This window comes from Phoca vitulina, unplaced genomic scaffold (genome assembly GCF_004348235.1).
Source record: "Phoca vitulina isolate PV1807 unplaced genomic scaffold, GSC_HSeal_1.0 scaffold25, whole genome shotgun sequence".
NCBI lineage: Eukaryota > Metazoa > Chordata > Mammalia > Carnivora > Phocidae > Phoca > Phoca vitulina.
The window spans coordinates 10848598-10870695 of record NW_022589728.1 but is presented as its reverse complement, the minus strand read 5'-3'; the positions used below and the strand labels follow the sequence as shown (position 1 = coordinate 10870695).

The 22098-nt window shown below is 39.7% G+C and overlaps 1 protein-coding gene across 5 annotated transcripts in view; it reads left to right on the top strand.

Annotated features, from left to right (window-relative positions):
* NSMAF (neutral sphingomyelinase activation associated factor) overlaps positions 1-22098 on the top strand; it is a 56845-nt gene that overhangs the window by 11101 nt on the left and 23646 nt on the right. For all 5 annotated transcript variants that reach the window (XM_032421515.1, XM_032421513.1, XM_032421514.1 and 2 more), the window contains exons 2-9: positions 7062-7151; positions 9905-9983; positions 10081-10148; positions 10231-10267; positions 14238-14288; positions 16630-16701; positions 17011-17058; positions 17155-17207. In XM_032421515.1, coding sequence (XP_032277406.1) covers positions 7062-7151; positions 9905-9983; positions 10081-10148; positions 10231-10267; positions 14238-14288; positions 16630-16701; positions 17011-17058; positions 17155-17207 — 498 coding nt within the window. The remainder of the gene's footprint in view (positions 1-7061; positions 7152-9904; positions 9984-10080; positions 10149-10230; positions 10268-14237; positions 14289-16629; positions 16702-17010; positions 17059-17154; positions 17208-22098) is intronic.

Below are 22098 nucleotides of genomic sequence, written 5' to 3'. Positions count from 1 at the left end.
ACTTAGCCCCAAAGGAGAGGATCACAAGGCCAGATGAAATGGTGACATTGGTTACACTGGAGGACAGCAGGTAGGTGATGAAATGCTACTCCAGGGGAAGAGGGGGACAGTAATTTACGTGAGAAAACCATCAGTTCCGGACCTAGAAATATATTTAGTCACTCAGATGTCTCTGTGCAAATGTGTAGAACATGAATAATATGAGTTAAATTTTATTACAGAAGATGAGTGTCTTAGATGTTCCTGAAGCTTGTTAGGATGGGGACTCAAGATTGGAATCTAGGGGCACCCGGGTGGCTCATTTGGTTAAGCGTCTTCCTTTGGCTCAGGTCCTGATCCCAGGATCCTGGGATTGAGCCCCTCATCAGGCTCCCTGCTCAGTGGGGAGTCTGTTTCTCGCTCTGCCTTTCCCCTGTGCTCATGCACACGCTCGCTCGCTCTCTTTCTCCCTCAAAGATAAATAAATAAAATCTTTAAAAAGAAGATTGGAATCTAGTGCTGGAAAGCTACAGACGTGCTTACAAGGAATGGCTTGAAAGGAGGTGAGGCAGTGGGCCCTGAATGTCAAGGAGTACAGCTGCAGGGAAATCCACGAATAGAGGGGAAAAACCCAGGGAACTTATTAGAAGGAAGAACAGAGATAATTGCATTCCTTTGTTACAGGCCACCTAACTGAGTAGAAAAAATGGCGAATATATACCTGATGTAGACTGAAAACAGGAAATAGCCACACAGAAAATGACAGGAGACCTTACTTAGTCAATGCTTAGTGAGATACAATTACAGTTTCTTGAGTTCCCTTGTTGAAATTTTTATCTATTTTAAGGCAGAGAACTTGAGAACTTTGCAAAATTCTGAATATTAAAGAAAAACTAAGTAGCAGTGCTGAAAACCTTCAGAAAAAGTAGTCCATATCAAGTTGTTTATCACTGAAGCCCAGGGGGGATCAAGAAGGATTCTGTCATAACATAGAAGTAGATTTTTTAGAAGGCAGATATTGAAAGTTTCAAGGAAAAAAAAAGATAGCTGTGATTACTGGACAGTTCTGGAATGGATATTGATCCAGAAAGTTTTGAAACTTGAAATTCAAAACATCCAAGCCAAATGGTCTTCGGTGAAGAGTTACAGAAAATCAGACAAGCAATTAAACATAGGATGGTGGTACAGGTAGTGTTCCTCTGAGCTTCTAATTTTTTTAAAAGTGTAAAGCAGGAAGGACAAGAACCAGGGACAGATTAAGAGGATGTCACAGACCTGCACAATTAGCATCAAGAAAGTTAAAGCCCCAACTGAGTGGTGGCTTTAAAAAATGCTACAGATTAAAAAAAAATCTTTTTTTAAGTTTCCTAAAGTTGAATTTAAAAACAGGCTGCTGCCTAGGGCCCAGGCTGGTAGTGGAAAGTTGATGTATAACAGAGGAAGTGTATTTTGTACTTATGTTAATGGTACTGACCTTCAGACTGGAAATGACAGGATCAGTGTTCCTAAGATGGACGAAGATGTGTGCTCCCTCCAAGCTGCCAGGAGAATTTGAGTTTGGGACCACAGAATTGTTCAGTGATCTAAGAACTTGGAAAGGTGCAGAAAGAACATATGTGCATAAGTCGGTTTAGTGCTAATTCTAGATCAGACAGATTATTTATAAACCACTAGAAGAGGAAGTTGTTGCCACCAAGCTCCAGCATGAATCCACTATAAAGTCACATCGTGCTCATCTCTTAACGGAGTTCTGGCTGGTAGGTCAGGAAAATGCATCGGAACTTTGTCAGAGAATAAGGGTGGTTGTTTTTTTTTCTGTTTTTTTTTTTTTGTCTTAATAACAGAATTGAGAAAGGAGAAATTAATGTCAGTAGATAGGCAGGATACTATGTGTCTGAACGACTGTATTCAGAGGTTCCTGTCAAATGTATTACGGGGGGAGACATTTTCATGGTGAGTCACAGGACTGTGTTCTTGCCCTTGTCTTCAGCATTTTTCTTAATGTCCCCATTTCAGAGCCATTTTAAGAAGCTCACAAAAAATGCCCAATTTAGTTATACCAACTCTCTAAGTGGTAGGGACCGTAGAGTCCGGTCTGACCTGAGGATAGTGGTAGGGGATCCAGAGTAGAGATGGCAAATGCAGGGCTCTCGGGCCTTTCCTGTGCCCGTCCACGTACACATTGCTACAGCATCGGGGACTTTCTCCCACTGAGCACATAACAGTTCTCCTCAACACAGTGAAACCTCTCCAATCTAGAAAAATGATGGACCAGCCAAATCTTCTGGATCCATTATAAAAACTGTTCATCAGTAGAGCGTTGAGTGGTGGTTGAGTGGGCGTGGATGCAAGGTTACTCTGAGGGCTGCCTTGTGTGAACTTATTTTACGTTTTGGTGGAGTGTTGAGTAGTATGTTTTAAAATTTAGGTGACATGAGGATGGGGCAGCATCTTTTTAGGAAAGTTAAGTTGCTGAATGAGTAAATTTATCAAAGAGAATCCAAAGAGCCCACCACAGCTCTGTAAAGATGGATTAAGCTAAGGAATCCCCAGGGGCAAGGCCAAGAGTCTCCTAAAGAAAACATTTAAAATTATAAAAGTGATTTCACAGAACCTTTTCCTCCTGAGGATGTGGTTTGAAAATCATTGTTCAAAATACCATGAAGCTTTATTGTAATGATTTGTACATGCAAAAATTTTAAAGCAGGTGTAACTGAACACTTCAGTAGAAAGAAAATGTACACTCAGAAAAATTCCTTTCCTTAATCTTTTAACTTTAAATAATATGATTTGGTTCTATCTTTTTACATTTCTTTTTTTTAAAGATTTTATTTATTTATTTGACAGAGAGAGAGAGTGAGAGCAGGAACACAAGCAGGGGAAGTGGGAGAGGGAGAAGCAGGCTTCCCGCGGAGCAGGGAGCCCGATGCGGGGCTCGATCCCAGGACCCCGGGATCATGACCTGAGCCGAAGGCAGACGCCTAACCATCTGAGCCACCCAGGCACCCCTATCTTTTTACACTTCTTACAAAATATGCATCTTGGTAAATTAAGGAGGATGTAAGTTACTTGCCAAGATAATGACTTCAGTTCTATAATAGTTGCTATTAGTTTTTTTAATTGTGATCAAAAACACATAACATAGGCTTACCATCTTAGCCACTTTTAAGTGTATATAGTACAGTAGTGTTAAAGACTGTGGATTGTGTGGGAGTTGTATTTTTAATTTTTGAAAGAACCTCTGTACGGTTTTCCATGGCAGTTACACCATTTTACAGTCCTACCAACAGGGGGCAAGGGTCCCAGTTTTTCCACATCCTCACCAACATTTGTTATTTTCAGGTTTGTTTTGTTTTGTTTAATAGGGTGTGAGGTGATCTTTCATTTGTAGTTTTGGTTTGTGTTTTCCTGATGATTAGTGATATTGAGTATCTTTTCATATACTTTTTAGCCATTTGTATATCTTCTTTCGAGAAGTATCTATTTAAGTCTTTTTCCCATTTTTTAATTGGGTTACATTTTGTTTTTCTTGAAACTGTAGAGTTCTTTATATATTCTGGGTAGTAACTCCTTATCAGATATGTGGTTTACAAATATTCTTTCCAGTTGTCTAGGTTGCCTTCTCATTCTGTTGATTGTTTTCTTTGCCACACAGAAGTCTTTATGTTTGATGTGGTCACATTTGTTTATTTTTGCTCTTGTTGCCTATGCTTTTGGTGTCCTATCCAAGAAATCATTGCCAAATGCACTGTCGTGAGGCTTTCCACCAAGTCTTCTTCTAGGAGTTTCATACTTTGAAGTCTTGCATTTAAGTCTTGAATCCATTTTGAGTTAATTTTTGTATGTGATGTTAATAAGGTACCAATTTCATTCTTTTGCGTGTGGAAATCCAGTTTTCCCAGCACTATTTGTTGAAGAGATTGTCCTTTTCTTATTGTGTGGCCTCGGAACCCATATTTGAGCACATATGTGAGGGTTTATTTCTGAGCTCTATTCTGTTCCATTGGTTTATATGTCTGTCTGCTGATTTTGAATTTGTTTCAATTACTGTAGCTTTGTAATATGTTTTGAAATCAGGAACTGTGAGGCTGCCAGCTTTGTTTTTCTTTCTTGATCGTTTTGGCTATTCAATTCCATATGAATTTTAGGATTTTTTTTCTATTTCTTTAATAAATGCCATTGAGATTTTAATAGGGATTCCATTGAATCTGCAGATCACTTTGGGTAGTATGGACATTTAATAATAATATATTGTAATATTATATATATGATATATATAATAGGAATATATTTTTATTTTTCTTTTAAAATGTATATAATTAATATATAAATAAAATTATTAATATAATTATATTATTATATATAATAGGTTTATATATTTTTTATTTTTCTTTTTTTAAAAAAGTACTTATTTTTAATTCAAGTATCATTAACATACAGCATTATATTAGTTTCAGTGTATAACATAATGATTCAACAATCCTGTACATTACTCAGTGCTCATCACAAGTATACTCTTAAACCCCTTCACCTATTTCAGCCATCACCCCACCCACTTCCCCTCTGGCAACCCACCAGTTTTCTATATACGAATCTGGTTTTTTGGGTTTTTTGGTCTCTTTTTTCTTTACTCATTTGTTTCTTAAATTCCACATATGAGTGAAGTCATACGGTATTTGTCTCTCTCTGATTTATTTCACTTAGCTTAATACCCTCTAGATACATTCATGCTATTGCAAGGAATAGTACTACATTTTAATAATTATATGGAAGAGCTGGTTGTCTATGAGGGCTACTTGTGTTTCATAGCAATAAAATTATGCCATTGTCTTATTAAAGATACTTATTTTATTTTACCTTCTCTCTAAGAGGAGGAGTGGGGAGATGAAGAATGGGAAGAGAGGGTTATATAGCTCCAGGCCAAGCAAAGGGTTTCAGGTCATTAAGGCACAAGCTAGAGATAAGGGGCAAGGTAGCTAATAAGTATCTCTCTGATTTAACCTTCATGGAAATTATCTGATGCATCAAAGGACTGCTGTAGCAATCCTAACTCTTGTGATTGTACTGAAATCCAGAATAGGTATTAATAGTGAGCATTTTACTTTGAGCTCTGGCATTTTAGCCTATGATTAATTCTTATTCATGGATTTAAAGACACAAATAGGCTAATAAAAAGTTACCTATTAGGATGGTAAAGCTGGTTCCTGCTGTCATTATTCTTAATTTACGAGTTATTTTTCTTTTGGTTCAGATCTTCTTTGGAATGAGCAATGTCTTGTTCCGTGAATATAATTTCTTCTTTGTAAGTGAATTTATTATAGACTTTTGACCTCCTGTTCTCTGTATTGTGTCTAGAACTCCAAGTTGTGTTCTGCTTGTTTTGGTCTAGTTCTTTCATATTAGAGGCTGGTGATCTTGGGTTAGCCATTCGTGTTTTAGTGTGAAGCACGTAATTCTTTGTCACTGTGGGCGGGCCTTTTCTGTTGGGCTTCAGTATAGAAGGATATTGTAAAGACCTGGCTCTTTCAGATATTCCTATCCATGGGTCTTTTCTCTACAGCTGTTTCATTTTTTCTAAAAATAATCTACCAAACTGTTACTTGGAATGGTTATGTCTTCCTACTTTTTTACGCCGTAGCCCTGCTCTCCACTGTGCTTGATGTCTAGTTTGGAGACTTGCTCAGTTTTTGTCTAGAAAAACCAGAGTAAGGTAGGATAGGCATCGGGGGAGGAATCTGGGCTACTGACTCATTTAGACTTCTCACTATCCCCCGTATGTCCTCCCGGTCTTCTTTGTACCTGTTACCTGCGATTTCAGGACTTTCTGGAAGTCCTATGACTTGAGTTGGTTTTCTCCTGACTGGTACCTTCTACTGGAGGGTATGTCCTGTTCTCGTTTCTGGCCACTGCTGATTCCTCACATCTGCTTTCCATTTCTCTCAGATTTGTTGCTTTCATCTTCACCTGTGACTCAGTTTTCTTTGCTGTGGTTTTACCATTTAAAAATATTTTCGTTCACTCAGATTTTAGTGGGGCTTCCGGAGGGAGCAGAAAGAGACATACACGCTCGATCAGCTATGTTTATTGGTGATACCTTCCTCCAACACACCCAAACTCCAGTCCCACGCTCCCCCTGAGAGTTTTTCCTGTAACTCTAGATGCCACTGATGTTTCCTGAATGAAAAACACTTGTTTCCAGTTATTTGCCATGTATTTGTTTCTGTGGCCATACAACTGAATTAATACCTTTTCTTATTACCTTATTGTGTTTTTGAAAGTTTAAAACACTTGGGCGCCTGGGTGGCTGAGTTGGTTAAGTGTCTGCCTTCGGCTCAGGTCACTATCCTGTGGTCCTGGGATCGAGCCCCACATCAGGCTCCCTGCTCAGCGGGGAGCCTGCTTCTCCCTCTCCCTCTGCCTGCCACTCCCCCTGCTTGTGCTCTCTCTCTGTCAAATAAGTAAATAAAATCTTTAAAAAGAAAAAAAAGTTTAAAACACTTAAAACTTTAAAAAGAACTATATTTTAATCCTATTCTGTTTAATTTACTTATTTATTCAACACCAAAGCATTAGACTGGTTATTACAGGGAAATATCTAGAGTCTGCCTCTCAGAGGCATATGATCCCGTGGAAGTAGTAGGATATATGCAACCAACCATGAGGCAGAACACTTGAGCCGGAGGGGTGTGCAGTCTGGAAGGGGAGGTAGAGAAGCCTGGTGGTCAGCCAGCCGAAACAAAGGATGAAAACTCCATAGGTGGGAAAGCTCCAGGTTTGGTTCAGGCAAGAATAAGTTTTATTTCATGAAATTTGCGGTTTCTCCTAAAGGAATTAAAAAAAAAAATCCACCTATAAGTAAGTTTTATTAATCTTTGACTCGGCTGGGCAAGTCTGTCTGTTGCTTTCTCCCACTGAATAGAGAAGAGCATTTTTGTCTATAATATACACCTAATAGGTATTTGTTGATTTAATGAATGGACAATCACTTTGGGAACAGATGCTTTGAATATTCTGCTTTCTTTTGCCTAAAAAACAATAAACATGAGGTTTCGTTTTGTTTGTTCTGGTTTTTCCAAATTTAGATTTTCCTTGCTCCTACTTAACTTGGAGGAATACTACTTTGAACAACACACAGCTAATCATATTCAGAACAAGGGCGATCAGAATGAAAGGTAAGGAAGATTTTTGGATCTCTACAGAACCAACAGACCTTTCCCTTGTCTGATATTTTTAAAATTAAATGTATGGTCACATAGATTTGTCGCCCTTTTGTACTGGGAAAGTAACGGGAAAGGAGGATTTTGAAGTTGCTGTCATAACTTCAGATATTTTCCAAAGCTGAGAAGCAGTATGTACGAATTCCTCTAACGTGGGTGTCTTAGCTCAGCTGGTCAGGACTGGTTCATTCCAGCTCTTTTTTCCTGTATCACTTTTGTACTTGCACTCTCAATTATTTGGGTTATGGTGTTATAAAGTAGTAATCGTAAAACACCAGAGTGGCATAAAAATCAGTACTTTCAAAATGAATAATTTGATTTGAACTGGAAGCAGAATCTGTTTTCTCTATATTGTAATCATTACTGTTTATTGCTATGAAAACAGATTCGGTTTCTTTGGCCGTAACTTTTGAAAGCTGTGTACAAAAATGTGTAATGAAGTGTTTTGTTTAAAATGCCAACTTGGAATTAAGATCAGAGTTGTTCCGGCAAAATTGTATCTACTAATGATTTCCTTTGGGGATGTCCCTTCACTATAGGCCACAACTTGAACATGCTTTGATATTAAATAAACTCTTTAATTTTTAGTGTTGTTCAGGTTTTATCTTGAAAGGACTATCAAAGCCATGTGGTATTTGTTTAAATACAACCTAAAGTGAAAATTACTTAGTTTTTGTTTAGGAGCTTATGACATGTCGTTTCCTTAGCATTCAGATTAGACAGTTATTGTTCCTTGAAAGCAGCACCTTGCTTTCTTACTTCTGGAATTTTGCTCATATTCTTCTCCCTAATTCTATACCTTTGTTTTTCCTCCCTATACTCCTCTGCCCCATACCATAAAATGTCTTGCTTAAAATTAAGTGCATTTGTTTATTATTAAAACACAAATATAAGCTAGCAAACTGAAACCTGTTTTTGTAATTTTTAAGTTATTATTAGAGTTCAGTGGTACGACCCATGGAAGTGAATTCGGTGATATCTAGCAACATTGCATGTGCGTTAGTTAACCTATTGATCTAGCTAGGCTGCTTCTAGGGAACTATCTCAGAGGTACCCTGGGAAATAAAGAAATGGACATATATACAAGGTTATTTATCATAACACTACTTGTAATTGCAAAATACTGGAAACAGTCCAATGGGGAACTGATTGAATAGCAATGGTGTGTCCTCATAATGGAGTACTATGCAGGTGTAACAAAGGAATGAAGCAGCTCTGTATAGAGCTGTGGAGTGATCTCCAGCATATATTTAGTGCAAAAAGTAAGGGGCCGAATACTGTGTATTGTATGTTGTCTTTCACGTATTTATGAAAGGAAAGGAATAATTTTTGTTTCTATTTTTAAAAACTAAAAACATTTTAAATTGTATGTTTAGAAAAACATAAACTAAAAGCTAATGAAAGCGATTATCTACACAGAAGAAGGATCAATGGGGAAATAATATAAAATGACAACTAGACTTCTCTGAATGTCCCTTATTTTATAACTTTGCTTTTGGAACTGCAGAAATATTTTACATATATTTTAATATAGAATTAAATTTCAGAAGAAATAGTAAATCTTAAAAATCGAAAAGAAAATGAAACAAGTGAACTTAACTATATGTAAGTTGGAAGGTTAACTGCAGAGAAGAACTATTTTAATCAGCTTCACAACATAGTAATTTGTGTCTCTGGGTGAGATATGACCTGAGTAGAAAAAGAATTGCAAAAAAGGTTGTAAATGTTTCAGTAGTAATATCATTGTTAGTGATTTTGGTATTATTAATTTGAAACTGGTTTATTCACATGTGCACATAGATTTATATAGTTAAATGAAGCAAATGAGTAATATATTGATGCCAAGACAAGACTTTCAGGATGAGATACAAATCTAATAGTAAAGGAGTTAAGTTAAAAGCCTAATCTTACATTTGAATTGGAAACGTTTATATGGATTCATATACTTTTCTTTTAAAAGAAAGTATTTCCTAGTTTTCCCCTCGGGAAAAGCCTAGAAACAACCCCATAGCAATGAGATTGTGCTCTCTGAATACTGCTTCCCAAGAAAAGGAGTGAGGGCTCTTTGAGAAGTGGCTGAGTCTAAGTCTGAGGCAGGCAGGGTGCAAGATGAGCCTGGCACATCTTGTCCTACTGGCAAGTAAGGGAGGTATCAGAAACTACTATACATTGAATTAAAAGGACACAAGGGCCAACTTGAAGAATTGGGCAACAAACAGGACAAACTGAACATCAAAAAAGAACAATGCCTGCAGTGGTGGAAATGTATCAGAATCATTAAAATCCACAAGTTCATGAGCTTTTTAGATTGCCTGGCAGGGATCCTAGGACACCAACTCATTATTCCAAAACTTGATAAATAGAGGTAAAGAATCAAGCATTTTTTTTCTGCTTTCTTTGTACCAATTGTACTTCAAATCATAGAGAAAAACTGTACTCCAAATCATAAATAAATACTGTAAAGTTGTTCTTTGTGGATGAATTCTAGATAATAAGAACAGAATGAGTGATAAAAATTTCAGTCCCTAATGAATAATGGGATCAGGTTGGCAAACCATCAGCCTGGGGTCAATGTAATTAAAATTAATTATATTGTTGTTCTTTCAGTTAATGCTTTAGTTATCTACTTTCTAGTTAAAGTGTATTAAGATTCTTTTGTGACTTTTGGTATGTTCACTAATAATAATCCTTTATACTTTGATCCCTAGGAAAATCAGAGGCTCCTTAAAAATATGTTCAAAATCAGTTATTTTTGAACCGGATGCAATATCCCAGCCCATCATTAAGGTAAATGCATTTTAAATGTGAACAGAGACATTCCTACTTTTTGTGTATATTTTGTCCTTGCTTATTTTTGTAATATTTCTCTCTCAATTTTATCCAGATTCCTTTGAGAGATTGTATAAAAATAGGAAAACATGGAGAAAATGGATCCAATAGACACTTTGCAAAGTATGTCATTGTCACTAACTGTTTAATTTTACTTCTACCTAAAAAAATTATATATATTTAATGACTTTTATCTGCATTGTAGGGCAAAATCTGGGGAGATTTCACTCATTTTCAGTCAGGTAAGAAGCACATAGTAAATATTTTTTCCTAACCTTAGTGAACACACACACACACACACACACACACACACACACTTTTTTTTTTTTTTTTTAGCACGGTGACATTATTTATTGAAATATCAGATAAAGACTGTTAGAAAAGATGTTTGCATGCTTTAAGATTGAACCATTGAGGGGTGCCTGGGTGGCGCAGTCGGTTAGGCGTCTACCTTCGGCTCAGGTCATGATCCCAGGGTCCTGGGATTGAGCCCCACATCAGGCTCCCTGCTCAGCAGGGAGCCTGCTTCTCCCTTTGTGTGTGCCCTCTCATCTTTCACTCTGTCTCTCCAATAAACTTAAAAAAAAAAAATATTGAACCATTGAGAACTGTATTTTTTAAAAGCTGTGATTCTCTCATGAGATCCTTAATGTTTTTTTTTAAAGATTTTATTTATTAGAGAGAGAGAGCGTGCACATGAGCAGGGGGGAGGGGCAGAGGGAGAAGCAGACTCCCCACTGAGCAGGGAGCTGGATGCGGGGCTTGATCCCAGGACCCTGGGACCATGACCTGAGCCGAAGGCAGATGCTTAACCGACTGAGCCACCCAGGTGCCCCGAGATCCTTAATGTTTATAAAGTTGTGTGAGGCCTGCAGGCTTGTGGTTTCATCCTCAGGAGTCCTGACAGCGTGTGGGGGTTGAGCTGGAAGCACTGCGGTCCCTCCTGTGGTCTCCGAGCCATTTAGGTGGGAGGCCAGCAGCACAGCACCGAGGGGGATCTCAGGGTGACTCGTGGTGACAACCAAGGCACCAACTCAGGGTGTGCTTTCTTGTACAAATTATGAGGCTTGGGGTCCTGACCTTTTTTTCATCCCAAATTTATTCGGCATACATATATGTTCCCAGTATCATGCTCAGTACCGGCAACACAGAAAAATTAAAACACGGTTTTTCTCCTATCATACACTTATATCATCTATAGATTTTTTTTTTTTAAACTTATAAATAAGATGGGAGTAGAGGGCCTCTCCCACTTGCTTTTTGCTCTGGATTTTACCTTCTTCATCTCTAAAATGAGAGGGTTAGAGATCATGTTGCCCAAACTATGTGCAGGGCCCTAGTTCTATGAAATGTTCCAAGGAAATTCCCTCCCCGGTCAAGTAAGTGTAGGAGAAGCTGTGGGAAGCAAAGACGCAGCTTTCTTTACTTCAAGACTTGACTCAAAGCCTTAGCAAACAGAGAGAGGGTCCAGAGGAAGTGCCATGAGGGTCTCAAGGAGGCAGATGGTTGGGAGCAGAGGGTGCTCCCAGCGGTTTTTGGACCGCTTACCACTTCTGTTCATGGAACGCTTTTTAATGTATATTGAAAAGTATTTTATGAAAGCCGGGAGTTATCAGATTAGGTGATTTTCTAGGTCTGCCTTGCATGAGTCAATGAATCTTAAGGAAGAAAGCATTTCGCAGCCTATCTTTGACTTTATGTTGTTTGAACCGGCATATTGGCAAGCAGCTGTAACCATCTATTACTCCGGGTGGTGGTTGGGGGGGGCAGGGGCAGAATGCATTATTAATAATTGTGACCTGCACCTGTGCTCTTATTATTTCTGAAGTATTCTGCATCATGGCCTAATGCTAATAAATCCATATCCTGAAAGGAAGAGGTACTTTTTCAGTCAGAAGTGTGGTTTCCATTATAAAAATTACCCATTTTAGTGTATTTACAAACTTATTAGAAGAGGTCTCGTGTCAGGCAAACTCAAAACCAGCTTCACATCGAGGGGTAATCAGTCAGAAGTTACTCTTTCTAGAATTATTTCAAGCTTCCTAGATTGAGTATACAATTAAAAAAAAAAAAAAAAACCAACTTCTGTGGGTTTTGATTACCGTAAGTGGTCACACTGTTTCAGAAATATGTTATGGTCCTTTAGGCTTTAGAGAGTTTTGCTTCCAAATTTTCTTTTGTAGAATAAAGAGGGGTGTATGTGTGTAAATAATGTAAAAAATAAATGCCTTTTATTCAGGCATTTATTTATTCAGTAAATATATTCAAGGTTATGAAGCTATAGGAAAGAACAAAATATCCAAAGCCCCTCTCCCCATGGCCTTTACCTTGAGAGGGGGGCAAGCGACAACAAGCACACATCTTCTGTAATGACGACGATGCCAACAGGACGAAAGGATAGAGAAGGATGAGGAGCATGGGTCCTGCTGCAGATAGAACGGCCAGGGCCGCCTGGCCAAGGAGGTGCGTGTGAAGGCACACCACTTGGAAGGCCTGAGGGAATGAGCCAGCCAGTATCCTGAGCAGTGGACGCCCTGAGAGGCGAGTGTCCTGGCGGGTGGCAGGCGCCGTGAGGATGAGTGTGCCTGGTGGGACAAGGCTCAGAGGGCAGCTGGGAAGAAGGGTTGGAGCAGTGGCAGGGGCTATGTCATGGAGAGCCTACGGGCCACAGCAAGGAGTCCGAATAAAGCACAAAAGCGAAAAACCCCTGGAGAGCTGAGAAGAGGAGGGGCACCATCTGCTTTTATGTATTTACACATCTCTTGGAGCCCCGGTAGAGAATATGCTGTGGGGGACACATGCCTTTAGGGGTGCTGAGAACCCAGAGGTTTTGGACCAGGATGGTAGCGATGGCAGGGTGGGAGATGGTCAGTGTCTGGATATATTCTGAAGGAAAACCCCACAGTTGTGCTGATGGGTTAGTTGCAAGGTACAAAGGAAAACAGTCAGGAATGACTCCAACAGGGTGAATAGCCGTGCCCTTTACTGCTGTAAAGAAGCCTGAAGAGCACGCTTTGTTTAGAACGTGGCCTCCGAGAGGAACAGGCTGGTGGGCATTTGGGAGCAGTGGTGTGGGTCTCAGGGAGGAGGCGGAGAAGAGAAAGAGAACGTGGGTAATGCCCTGGGGCTGGATGAGGCTTCCCAGGGGGTGAGTGTGCACAGAGCGGTCTGAGGATGAAGGCTCAGGAGCTCCGCCAGGGGGAGGTTGGGAAGACAGAGGGTCCGAAGGAAGACAGAAGGAGCAGCAGATGAGGTCGGGGAGGGCCAGGAGCGGCGGCTTCCTGAACTGCTTCAGGAAGAACCATCAGCTCTGTCGTGTGCTCTGTGAGACAGACTGGAGGAAGTCCTTAGAACAGACTCTTGGGTTTGGTGACATGGAAATCCTCTGCACCTTTTAGGACCTTCTCAGGACTGGATTCCGTAATGTGGTGCGGCTGAAAACCTGTCCTGAGCCCAAGAGAAAGTACAGTCAGCTCTTACAAAGAGTTTTGCCAGAAAAAGGAACAGAAATGGCAAAAGGAGGATATAAGACAAGGGAGGGTTTTTATCTATGGTTTGTTTCTAATGGGAGAGAGTGCAGCAACCGTATTACCACAGAAGCAAACGTTTTGAACAGCCGACCAGTGGAGGGAGGTCTACATTCTGTGGCCTCGTCGAGGGAGTGGTTTTGAGGGCCCAGGTACACCCTTCACCAAAACAGGAGGGAAGGCAGGGCTCAAGGTAGAGGCTCCGTGTTGATGGCTCTGGGGGTGATGTTGCTTGTTGGACATGGTTACTGACGTACAGTGTAGTACCAAACACTGTGTGCCCACATCACCTCTAGAGAAGAGAAATTTCTTTATGTTTAGAAATGTATCTCATACCACAGTGACTCTGTTTTACCCTTTTCATAGAAAATTGGCGCTTCGATTAGCTTTCTTCACCTGTCTACTTGGTTACTTGGTACAAGTACGGACATTCATAAAACATCTTAAATATTTTATTTATCCAGTAATGGTTGCTACCTTGTTGCCTTGATGAATCTCTTTTTAATTTGATATTTATTATTCCAACATCAGAACGTTAAAGCCATACTAAGATTAATGCAAGTGCTTTTGGAAATTGATATTATGTAACAATGATTTAAATTTGATTCATAATATCCTAATTTGTGGTAACTCATTACTCTAAAAATTTTTAGTTATTTTACAAGTATTGATTTGTCTTTCTCAGGTATATTTCATTAAAGAACACAACATTGTTGCCCCATATAAAATTGAAAGGGTAAGTAAAGCTTTTCATTTATTCCTAGCAATTTGTATAGTGATTTTAAGCAATAAGATTTTGTGGCTTTATTAACATCTTTAATCTAATATAATAATAATAATGAGTATTTAAAAAGCTTGTTACCAGCAGTTATAACAAAATTACCCAAGGGAGCCACAGACTTTAGTCCAAGAGACTAAAAGTTAGTCAACTAACTTTTTGACTTAAAAACAAATGTGTCTAATAGGGGAGGAAAAAAGCTTAAATTATTAGATTAGAAACTGAAATCAGAATATGTATCATTTATAAGGTTATTTTGCTGGATATTACTGAGAATGTGTTTTTTTAAATGCTTGAGAAATATTGATAGGTTATAAAATACTCTTATTTGGGAGCTCAGTCATAATTTATAAATTTTCTTAATTGGGAGAAGCTATGACTAGACGTGAATACAATGTCTGGTTTTCCAGGACTTGTCAAGTAAGCAAAGATTTTACATTTAACCATTCTGTGCTTTACTTAATTCTTTGCTACAACTTAATATATAGTAAAGGGATAGCTTTTACCCAAAGAGAGTCTTTATAGGACCTACATCAGGCTCGTGCTCTGTATAGGGCCACCGCTGTGAATGAGGAAAAGCCACCCTCTCTGAGCAGACAGCCCCGCAGGGTGAGTCTCTGCAGTTTCTCAGCCAGCACTTGTGGGACCCGTGGACCACACGCCGTGGCCTTGGGGCTTTATGCACAAGAAACACTTGCATGTGCCAATTAAGTCAGAAACTGTAAATACGAGATTTAATTACTCTCAGATGGGGCTGCTGGCATTTGGGGAAGGATAGTTCTTAATTGTGTGGGGCATCCCTTGCACTGCAGCCTGCTCCCAGGCTAAACTAAACACCCCTACTGCACCGTCACCCCTGCTGTTGGGTAGTTCCTCCATACATTGACCAAAGCCTCATGGGGGTGGTAGGATATCTGCCCCCCCAAGCTGAGAACCACCGCCTGGGGGGCTCTCCCTCCTAAGGCTCTCCTGATACCCACTTGAAGTGCAAAGCAGTCCTTGGCCCATTGAAAAGTTATGTAAAGGGAGATGAGGGAGGTTGTCTGAAACAAAGAAAAGCTCTTTTGTTCCAGTGCGAATTAGAACACCCGAGGATTTCCACATTTAGGAGGGGCATAGTGATACTGATGGTGACCATGAGAGATGACAGAATAGGAAGCCCTTGTTCCTCCCATGGCGACCCTGATTCAATCAATAATACATGGACCAATGCCTTTTGTGACAAACCTGGAAACCAATTAAGAGGCCCTTCACCCAGGTTAGCATGAAACCAGCCTCACTGAGGCTGATGGGGATGTTTGTAACATCCTTTCAATGTAGGCCCTCCCTGGGCCCAATACCATGTGATGGGAGGGAACTCTCAGCTCCCAACTTCTCCCGGGGAGGGAAAGAAAAGACTGGACCATGTGTCCAGGTTTCTGACTGTTGGAGTGGCTGCCTGAGGGACTGGCTTCTGTCTTGCCTGTCTTGGAGTGGTGACAGGACCTGGGGGACCCTAGATGCCTGGGGGCCGCTGAAAACAAGGAGGACCTGGACGTCAGGCTGCTGCTCCAGGGGACTCGTGGTCCAGCACACAGAGGACAGCACAGCCCGGCGGACTCAGAGAAGAGGAGAGCATGTGACACATCACATTAATCTTCACAATATCTAGTCCCTCATCCTCCGAGCACCTAAGTATTTGAAGCAGACATTGACAGAACTGAAGGAAGAAATTGACACCAGCCCAATAATAATAGGAGACCTCAGCGCCCCACTTTCAGTAATGGGTAGAACATCCAGACAGAAGGTCATTTAGGAAACAGCAGATCTGAGCAACACTGTAGACCAGATGGACCTAAGGGACACATAGGGAACACTCTACCCAACAGCATCAGAATCCACATTCTTCTCTAATGCACACGGAACATTCTCTAGCATGCATCACATGTTAGGTCACAAAACGAATCAAAATAAATTCAAGATTGAAATCCTATCGAGTACCCCTTCTGCGCACCATGGAATAGAACTAGAAATACATAGCAGGAGGAACATTCACAAGTGTGTGGAAGTTGAACAACACTCATGAACCAGCAATGGGTCAAAGAAGAAGTAAAAAGGGAAGTTAAAAAATATCTTGAGACAAAATCAAAACCAGAACATGCCTAAACTTACAGGATGCAGCTAAAGCAGTACTAAGGGGGAAGTTCGTAGTGATATGTGCCTAGATTAAGGAAAAGAAACGTCAGCAGAGGTGTTGCAGATATTCTTAAGGGAATAGGGTTTGACATGCTTATTCTCTTCCTTTGATTTGATTTGTTAGGGCAAAATGGAGTATGTCTTTGAATTGGATGTTTCAGGGAAAGTGGAAGATGTTGTGGAGACCTTGCTTCAGGTAAGCCAGCGCCTCCCTCGGGCATTCACCAGGCAAAGAATTCAAAGCAAACTTAGGCAGAAACATAAAAAAAAAATCATATTCATACATCTCACTAAAACCACAATTTCTTTTATAAATATGAAGCAGATTTACTTGAATATGTTGAATTTGAAAACTATATATTAGAAAGAAGTCATAGATATATCAGAAGTGATTTTAACCATTACTAAGTAACAGAATGATTGCTATTTTTCGTTGCTTCTAAGGAAATACCTTCATATTGTTTTAGAGAAAAAAATAAATTCCTGTATATTTGTAATATTGTAGCTTCACAGAGCGTCCTGCCTTGACAAACTAGGGGACCAAACTGCTATGGTAAGAATTTCTACAGTAAATTGTCTTTATTATGAATTAAATTATATTGAGGTTTTACTCATAAATACTTATTTTTAAATGGTTCTGTTTTCATAGATAACAGCTATTTTGCAGTCACGTTTGGCTAGGACATCATTTGACAAAAACAGGTAAGTTAATGATTTCATTCCCTGATTTTTTTTTTTTTTTTAATTTATTTGAGAGAGAGAGAGTGAGCGCTTATGTGCGTGTGAGTAGGGGGAGGGGCAGAGGGAATCTTAAGCAGACTCCCTGCTGATCATGGATACAGATGCAGGGCTCAATCCCAGGACCTCAAGATCACGACCTGAGCCAAAATCAAGAGTTGGATGCTTAACCACCTGAGCCTCCCAGGCGCCTCTCATTCTCTGATTCTAAGATGAGTGCACGTCTTCAACCTGTATGCCTACTTCAGCTTGTCCCAAACCGCCCATGTTACCATCTGCGGCACCCAGACCTGCGCGTGGTCGGGAATGGCCCTGGCCTCGGCTTCTCCATCCTGACTTTGGTCAGTCAGCCAGGCCTGTTGACTGATGCTCCTTAAGATCTTTCTAGTCTGTCACCATCTTTTCCCACTGTTGTTGCCTGAGTTCAGGCCACCATCATCTTCACTCAGAATACTCTAACAGCTCTTAGCTTGTCCACCTGCCCCCAGTCTGCCCTTCTCCTGTCCTCACTTCCCTACTGTCCCGAGTGTACTTTGAAAATGTGGTTTTTCTAAAGAACTTACTTAATTATGTCACTTGTCTGTTTAAAACTCTTCAAGATTTCCCATTGCCCTCAGGGTAAAGTCTCAACCTTCCATGGCTTCCAATCTAGCCCTTGCGCACTACTGTGGTCGCTGGTGGCTTGTCTCGAATTCTGTGTGCTGGCTCTTTGCCTTTATGCAGATCCCGAGCATGCCCCATGCTTTCTTCCCTCTGAGCCTTTGGACGTGTTGCCTGTGCTTGGAGTGCTTGGCCTCCTTCCCCTTTTGCACCTGGCTGACTCTTACTTACTCATCTGATTTCAGCTTAGCTGTTGGTTGTTCTGGAAAGTCTTTCCTGACCTTTCAGTCTGTGATCAGTATCTTACTAAGGAGTCCTGCAGGGACCGGGAGACTGACTACATTCCTACTGGCCCAGTGTTTTTTCATTGATTTTCTTGGCTTTTCTAAGTATGAAGATATTTCCTGCAAATAATTATGCTTTTATATGAACCTGCTCTCTTATTTCTTTCTTGCCTCATACTAAGTAGATTTGCATCTCATCAGCAATACCACTGTATCAGTCACATAGCTTTATAATAACTCCCGACATCTGCGGGTTCAGGGCCTCACACCTTGTTTTCCTTTTTAATTTATGTCTTCACTATTCTTGGCCTTATGCTGCACTTCCATATAAATTTAGAAACAGCTTGTCAAGTTCCATAAAAGAAAGCTCCCTGAGATTTTGATTGTGATCAAAATCACTGAATCACTGCAATGAATCACTCATTTATTTAGCCTTCTTTAATGTCTTCCTTATGGTTTTTTCCATAAAGGTCTTTCCTCTCTTGTGCTAGATTTATTCCAAGTACTTCATATTTTTGATGGTGTTGTAAATAGTGTCCTAAAAAACTCATTTTCCGTTTATTGTTGATATATAGAATGCAGTGGATTTTTGTGTATTCATTTTGTTTTCAGCAACCCTGCTAAACTTTGTGATTAGCTCCATTAACTTTATATGTAAACTCTTTAATGTGTACAAAATCTTATGTATAAATTATTGCAGGCCCTATTCACTAAATATTTTTATTTTAGATTCTTATTTTAGAGTTCTGCTAAATCTGTGGATCACTGCAGCTTAGGACAACAGAATGTACTGGTTGAATAGATTCATTTATGGATTATGATGTGTTAGGCTTTGCTAGATGCTTATGTTTATAAATGAGAATAGTTTGTAATATTCTGTTTTATTGCTATCTTTGTGAGATTTGTGACCCTCACACTACACGTTAAAGTGTTGAAGAACTTGCCAGTGAAGCCATCTGGCCAATAATGTTTCTGTGTTTGTATTTGTTTGCTTCTTTTTCTGTTTTACCTACATAGCATTAATTTCCTTTCTATTTTAATACTTGTAGGATATATTAGGTAAGTGGATTGCTGGGGGAATAATAGCTTCCATTTTAGGAAGGAAAAGGAATAAGAGGAATTAGCTTCTTTTCACCTACTTAGAATGCATAATTCTTCTGAGTAGTGATTTTTTCAATCCTGGGCTTCAATGTGACATTAATTTAAAAAATGGCTCACTCTGGAAGTTTTAATTTAATCCAGTCTCTAAAATGTTAGGCTGAAGAATTTGGGGAAAAAACTTTTGAGGAATAAAATAAGATACTCCAGTGTTATATACTTCCTCTCAAAGAAAAAAGTAAACTTTTGCCAAAATAAGCTTTCATCATGGTTCTGAGGAAATACTTTCTTATTGAAGAAATGAAGGGTACTGTATTTATTTTTCTCTACTGTTCATTCTGAAAATTTCAAATCCTCACAAGTTGAAAGAGTAACATAATGAACACAGATACCCTACAGGTCACCAGGGTCAGTTTGTTAACATTTTGTCAGATTTGCTTTAGTTCGCGCATGCTCTGTGAGTGCGTGTGCGCGCAGGTGTATATGGTGTGTGTGTATATACGTATAGGTAATGTGCACCTGCATGTATATGTATTGTGTATAAAATACATACCTTTTTCAGAATCACTTAAAATTACATTACAAGATGTCCTGACACTTTACCCATAATTACTTCAACATGTGTCTCTTCAAAGGGTATTCTCTGGCCCTTCTCCATATTATTACAATACTCAAGTACCGATGCTTCTCTAACGCCATGTAATTTATAGTTTCATATTCACGTTTCCCCCTTTTGCACCCCAAAACATACCCTTTAAAGTACTTTATGTGAGGCTACTTTTAGATCTAAAGAAAAGGTGTAAAGATAATAAAGACAATCCACAGAGGTCTTTTACACCTCACCCGCTTTCCCCCACTGTTATATGTTCAGTCTGTCGATGTGGTCATATGTGGTTGGACGGATTCCTAGATTGGGGATTTTTTTGATGCTATTTAAATTTGATTTTTCCATTTATTTGTTACTGGTATGTAGAAATACAGTGGGTTTTTTTTTTTCATTCACCTTGTATTCTGTGACATTTCCAGATTTACTCATTAGTCCTAATGGGTTTTTTATAGATTGCATAGAGTTTTCTATATACATAATTGTTTAATCTGTGAATAATGACCATTTCACAGAAATCCTTGTGGCTTTTATTTCTATGTCTTGCCTCTGTTTAATTAATAGATGTGGTGGGAGCACATCCTTGCCCTGTTCTTGATCTTACGGGAAAAGGGTTTATTTCACAACTAAAGAATGAGGCTAGCTGTAGGATTTTCATGGATGCCCTTTATCAGAATGAAGAAGCTCCCTTTTAGTCCTGGTTTGCCGAGAGTATTTTCAATAATAGGTTTAGAGTTTTGTTAAATATTTTTTTCTGCAATTACTGAAATGATCACATTTTTTTCTACTTTATTCTGTTAATGTTGTGAATTACATTGATTTTTTTTTCAGTGTTAAGCCAACCTTCTTCATGGGATAAATCCAACTTGATCATGATGTATTCTTTTTATCATAAATGAATTAGGGGCACCTGGGGGACTCAACTGGTTAAGTATCTGACTTCTGGTTTCAGCTCAGGTCATGATCTCAGGGTTGTGAGATCGAGCCCTGCATTGGGTTCTGCATTGAGCATGGAGTGTGCTTGAGATTCTCTCTTTCCCTCTCCCTCTGCCCTCCCCCCTCGCCGTGCTTGCTCTCACTCTCTCTAAAAAATCGAATGAATGAATGAATGAATGAATGAATTAAACATCCCCATTAAAAAGTAGAGGTTGTCAGACTGTATAAAAAGCAAGACTCAACTATATAAACTGTGTGTGTTTTCAGAAACAGAATGAGGACACAGGTTCAAAACGGGATAGAAAAAGATATACCATGCAATCATACCACATGAAAATCCTGGTATGACTAGATTAAAAGAGGACAAAGCAGACTTCAAGACAAATGGATAAGGAGGGATACTTCATAGTGATGAAGGGTTCAACACATCAAGAAGACATTACACATCTAAATGTATATGAACCTAACAATATAGCTTCATAATACACAAGGCATAAATTTGACAGAAATGGGAGGAATAATTCCACAATTATTGGCAATTTCAACACCCTTCTCTCAGTAATTGATAGAACAAAATTGACAAAAACATCAACAAAGTATAGATGATCTGAACAACCCTCAACCAGATGGACCTAAATGACATATGTAATTATTGATGTAGTTGATTTTAAACCCACTGTCTTAGTGTTTGTTAGCATTCCATTTGTTCTTTGTTTTTCTGACCCTCCTTTCTTAGCCTGACTGGACTTCTCTGCTGTGTCTGGTCTGTTGTTCAGCTTGCTTAAGTAATTCTTCATTTCTCTTATCTGGAAGTAGAGACCCAACTAAATGCTGTTTACCTCCAGAAGTGGTTGCGTGCCCACCCCTTCTTGTGTCCCCCTTCTTGTGCCGGGGGCTCTGACAGCGCGATCCGTGACTGAGCGGGGTGAAGGCTTCGTGGCAGCCATAGCTACGTTCCCCACCTCTGCTGCCTACAATTCTTTTTGGGGAGCGATCAAAACCTTCAGGACCTGAGCGCCTGAAGGACCCTGGAGATATCGTACGCCTTTTGGCCGAGCCACCAGCCTTCTAAACGCTGGGAGATTTCCCCCTGCTCCCCACCCAGTGGCAGCATGTTTGCGCCTCTGCTCTTCAGTCCCCACTCTGCTTTCGGCTTCTTTCTAGACCTCTCTCCATTCCGCAGCCCTTCCCCTTCTGTCGCCACCCAAGGCCACCCAACCATTGCTCTCTTCACTCAGGTTTCTTTGCATCTTAAGCTTCGTGACTGCTTTTAAAAAAGGCTTGTGTAGCTCTTCTGGCCGGTGTGTGTGGTTAGAGTGACAGCTCTGAGGTC